We start from the raw sequence: 5,000 nt of genomic DNA, 5'->3' as shown, positions 1-5,000 counted from the left end.
GGCAAATGATGAATCATTCCAATCTCTGTCTTGCTGAAATATACCTGAGAATGTTTTTTGGCATTTGCTGGAGCACAAATCACAGAACGTTAGGCAGTATGGATAAGCTTTAATAGAAGCTTTTATTCTTTATTCTTTAACTCACTAAATTTCTACAGAAATCTTGTGCATATATTACAGTTCCCCTCTTTTTATTGATTTCATTTGATTAGATGTAATTTAAAGTATATAGGAAATCAAATATCTTTGTGAGTCATGGTGTTATATTCTTAAGATTTGTCTGGGCAGGTATCAAATGACACATGGTCTCAACCTAAAGATTCTATTACTCACCACCTCCCTCTTTGCTAGGAATAGTTCAGCTCTTAATCACACAGAGCAATAGAGAGGTTCCACCTCTTAAGAATAGAAACCATAAACCACTTGAGTCAATGAGTAGTTTTGATCAGCTATGAATGGCAAAGAAGTCTCTCAACTTAGAGCTCCATACTGGTAGGAGTTAGGGGTGGGATAATAGGGGGGAATTATGAGGAGAGGGTGGAATTTTTTGTTTTGGTTGACTATGAGATATTAATGCCACTCGCTTAGATACACATAGGCTTTTCTATCATACCTCAAGGCCACATAATGATGGATATGGCAGTCTTGATGACCCAAAATTGTCTATAATCTGGCTATTGTTAGTAGGACATGTAGACTACATTCTTGAATTAACTAGAAATTTGATAGAAAAGGGAGGGTAGTTAAGAATTGCATGATATATACAAATTCAGACATTTTCAAACTATTATTTTTGTATCAAGGAGCAGGTGCTTCTTTTACAATGTAGTTTCAACATGAAATTACAGAAAAGTTTGCTTTTTCATTGATATCTGTTCAGATTCAGGATGCAAATAGATTTTAAAGCTATTATAAAAGTGCATCAGCTTTTAAGATTTTTCATTGAATCTTTTATTAAATTTCAGGTGCTGATATCAAGCAGATGCAGAATAAGGAGTATGTTGAATGCTTTGGGTCTAATTTCCTGGAGCATTGGAACGGAGTCACAAAGATCAAGAAGCCAGTCATTGCCGCAGTGAATGGATATGCTCTGGGTGGTGGTTGTGAGCTGGCAATGATGTGCGACATCATCCTTGCCGGAGAGAAGGCAAAGTGAGTTTTCTTTTTCTTCCATTTGTATTTATTGTTTGTGAATATTTTTATTGTTTTTGTTTTTTAGATTTAACTTGAGTACTGATTTAGTTTTCTTCAAAGTATACTAATTATTTTCATTTGGGTTTTCTAATGAAAGAATTCAAGGACACAAGTTTCTGTTTGAGTAAAGCAGTTTTAAAAGAATATATATATAATTATGTTTTCTTGTTGATATAGGTTTGGCCAACCTGAAATCATAATTGGCACCATCCCAGGAGCAGGTGGCACCCAGCGCCTGACAAGGGCCATTGGCAAATCACGTGCCATGCAGATGTGTCTTACAGGAGAAATGATCACAGCACAGCAAGCAGATGCCTGGGGTAAGAAATCTTCAATTATAGATGTTCATAAGGAAGCATAAAATGCATGGGACAAAGTTGTTAGAAATTCCAGTGTTTGTGAAATTCACTTTACTTTTCCTTTTTTAATTCATTCTTTTCTGTTCTTTTCTTCTCTTCTTTGCTTTTTATGCATGAAAAATAGAGTTTTCATAGGTCTTGCATCGCTCTTAGTGTCCTCTGATGCAAATTGTTGGAGACATTTTTTTTTTTTTTCTCCATTTCTCTTTCTTTCTTTTTCTTTTTTCCATTGATCATTTGCACTACTTGTAAGAAAAGTAGCAGTCATTATCATATATTTGACCACCCTCTTCTTTTTCCCAGTAATGTTGCATTCTCTCAAAATCAGCAATTCATATAATATAATTACATAAATGTTTTAAAGATCAATTAAATGTCGCTAATTGTTTGTGATATTGACTGTATGTTAAACTATTTGTCTTGTTTTATAAAGCTTGAGATTTTATGAGCACCTATTTCCTAGGCACTGATTGCTAATACAATAAACCAGTTTACTATTTCCTCTGTAATATTTTAAAGACTGGTTTAGAGACAATACAAGTTCTCTTGAGGCATCATGAGTTGCTTTTTGGCTTGACCATTAGTAAAGTTATTGATATTATATCGTTTAAATGGTTTTATTAAGATAAACCTTGACTGCACTTTAAATCTTCACAAAAAATTTAATAAGGCTGCAGAGTAATTATTAGGCTACTTTTAGAATATAGAAAGAGTATGTTCTAACCGAGATCTTGGTGTAGACGAGTTGATGAACGCAAATAGAACCTATCATTACCATAGGAAATGAGAAGGATAAAGGGATAACAGCATCTGTTAGATGTATATTTAATCTGTATTTCAGCTGCAAAGATACTTCAGATTCCTGATTCTTATCTCTTTTTGTAGGGCTTGTCAGTTCTGTTCACCCCCCTGACCAACTAGTTAATGAGGCAATCAAACTTGGAGAAAAAATTGGAAAGCACTCAAAACTTGTGGTTTCCATGTGCAAAGAGGCCGTCAACAAATGTAAGTATTTTATTTTGTACCCTAGTAATCGGCTATTTGTTTTTGTTAGAGTAAACTATGAAGGATTTTTTTTTATGGCACTCTTAATTCTAGTTACATTAGGTGCCATGTGTGTCAGATTTGGAAGTAATATTTTGGTCTTTCGCAGCTCAAGAATTATCCTTGAATGAGGGACTCCACTTTGAAAAGCGCATGTTCCATGGGACATTTGCCACGGTATGTGTTTGGAAAAGCATATTTTATTCAAGCATTTGTGTGTTATGATTATATTTATCAAAGGAAAATTGATTTAAAAGTATATGGTTCTCATTTTATGTTGATATTAACCCATTGCCCTCAGGAAAATGTGGTGTTCACATTAGTTTTGTTTTATGAAATGTCTCTGCCAGTGCTTAGCCACAGAGAAGTCACCTGATTTCACTTTTCCTTGAGTTTGTGGGAAAATGCCTTTTTTTTCTAATGCTACCAATATTAATACTGTTGTTTTTAGTATAAACTTCATAATTCCTATAACATTGTTATTACTAACAGCAGTATTAAATACCAGAAAATATTTTCAAAGATCAAGGAAAAGGGTAAACAGATGAGATAGGTAGTTCTTGCCATCTATATGTAAAGTCAGTTACTAAATTGTACATACAGTGGGCATGGCATGCACACACATGCCATCCCCAGTGGCATGTGGTTAAAATATAATTTCTACGAAATCATATATTAACCAACACTGATAGTACAGAAACCATTAAAAGAAGGATAGAAAACATGAAAAGACTGATAATTAATTGAGAAGGTAAAACAATTCCACATTTTCTTATTACAGAATGACCGCAAAGAAGGCATGACAGCCTTTGTTGAGAAGAGATCACCAAACTTCACAGATAGCTAAAGTAAATTGAAAGGTAAGATCACTTTCTAATGAAAACCTTGCAGTATAAGGTATTCCACATTAGGTGATTTTCTTGTTCAAAATCTTGTTGTATTACATATTGCTTTGAGTGTCATATGTTCTTTCCTTGTTTAATGACATCTTCATTGTTTTAATAAACATTATAGAGTGATGAATAAAAAGTGACTTGTTCATTGTAGACATATGAATTGTTGTATATCATAACTTTTTTGTCATTCAGCATTTTAATTCTGTTTTCTTTGCAGGATTCATGTGTGGTTGGGCTGATATTTGCAATTGTATATTAAAAACCATGTAGCAAATTCCTGCATAACACAAGGGACCCAAAAATTTTAGACAAGTATGAGTTAGGTGATTTGTTTATCATAGATGTGTGAATGACTTAACTTTTTGGAATAAAAAAAAGAAAATGTCAGATCTTTTTAATTAACCTTTACAAGAGTAAAGATACAAAATCTATCTATCTCATTATTGATTCTCATACCTTAGCTGTGTTTTGTTCGTGAGATGGTAAATCACCAATATTTATTTCAAATTCATGTAACAATAACATAGATTTTGAATTTAGCAATTACAATATTTGTCACAAAACTTTCTGGAACAAATTTATAACATGGAACATGGCACTGCCATATTCCTACCAGTATTCAAACAAGATTATTAATAGCATTTTTATTATTACGTTTATTCTTTTCAGTAGATAAATTATTATATTACAAAATACCTTTTTATATACAGAAGAACAGTTAATTTAAACAATGTATGCAGTGCAAATAATCCCAAAATCCACAATTTGGCATTATGGACTGACTAGTATTTCACTATTTGAAATGTAAGATTATTTATTCTTTAGATTTGAATTCAATTAATCCAAAATTACAAAACAATGTTTTTTGGCAGAATTTGGAATGCATAGAAAATTGAGATTTATAAATATAATATTTATTTAATCCATAAAGATTATGAGACATAAACATTCAATCATATAACCTGGAAATAAACAATGGTGCATTTTGCCTTTTTCAAGTACAATAATCATAATCAATTAGGAAACTTATTTTTTAGAGAGGGGTGATTCTTTTAGGGCTTCCATCTGTCGTAGAAGATTGGCAACGGTGAACCTAAGTTGATGAAATTTTGAAAGAGGAACCTGAAATGTGTGCAGTGCTCCATCACTTGTATTCATCCTCATCATAACAACGGGTTCCAGGACACGAGACAACCAGCTGTGGGATGAATTTTAATTGCAATGAAATTATGGAAACAATAAATCTCATGAACTGGCATCGTACTATTACATACTTTCTCATAATCTACCAAAAATATTTCATATTAATGCCCAAGTATACAAAGAACTGTATAATCAGTCACATTAATTACTTAAACTTTTTGATGTGTACAAACCTAGTGGAAATTGTGACTTCTACTCTCCACTCAAGATTACTCAAATGTGGAAGTGATGGCGAAGCAGCAATCAGCTGGGAGTCAATATCAGGACGAGCAGGACCATACACAACCTTACAGACATCTGAAGC

The 5,000-nt window shown here is 32.8% G+C and overlaps 2 protein-coding genes across 2 annotated transcripts in view; one reads left to right on the top strand and one right to left on the bottom strand.

The window, feature by feature from the left end:
- Positions 1-3,880, top strand: part of Echs1 (Enoyl-CoA hydratase, short chain 1) — a 6,016-nt gene extending 2,136 nt beyond the window's left edge. The window contains exons 3-8 of the mRNA XM_027362936.2: positions 966-1,152; positions 1,372-1,514; positions 2,439-2,558; positions 2,707-2,774; positions 3,379-3,457; positions 3,711-3,880. Coding sequence (XP_027218737.2) covers positions 966-1,152; positions 1,372-1,514; positions 2,439-2,558; positions 2,707-2,774; positions 3,379-3,444 — 584 coding nt within the window. The 3' untranslated portion in view covers positions 3,445-3,457; positions 3,711-3,880. The remainder of the gene's footprint in view (positions 1-965; positions 1,153-1,371; positions 1,515-2,438; positions 2,559-2,706; positions 2,775-3,378; positions 3,458-3,710) is intronic.
- LSm-4 (Like Sm protein 4) overlaps positions 3,878-5,000 on the bottom strand; it is a 5,862-nt gene continuing 4,739 nt past the window's right edge. The window contains exons 5-6 of the mRNA XM_027362905.2: positions 4,870-5,000; positions 3,878-4,691 (exon numbers count right to left, since the gene is read on the bottom strand). The exon at positions 4,870-5,000 is cut by the window's right edge and continues 16 nt beyond it. Coding sequence (XP_027218706.2) covers positions 4,520-4,691; positions 4,870-5,000 — 303 coding nt within the window. The 3' untranslated portion in view covers positions 3,878-4,519. The remainder of the gene's footprint in view (positions 4,692-4,869) is intronic.

Source organism: Penaeus vannamei, chromosome 24 (assembly GCF_042767895.1).
Source record: "Penaeus vannamei isolate JL-2024 chromosome 24, ASM4276789v1, whole genome shotgun sequence".
NCBI lineage: Eukaryota > Metazoa > Arthropoda > Malacostraca > Decapoda > Penaeidae > Penaeus > Penaeus vannamei.
Note: the sequence above shows the minus strand (reverse complement) of the source record. Positions and strands in the feature narration are given on the sequence as shown.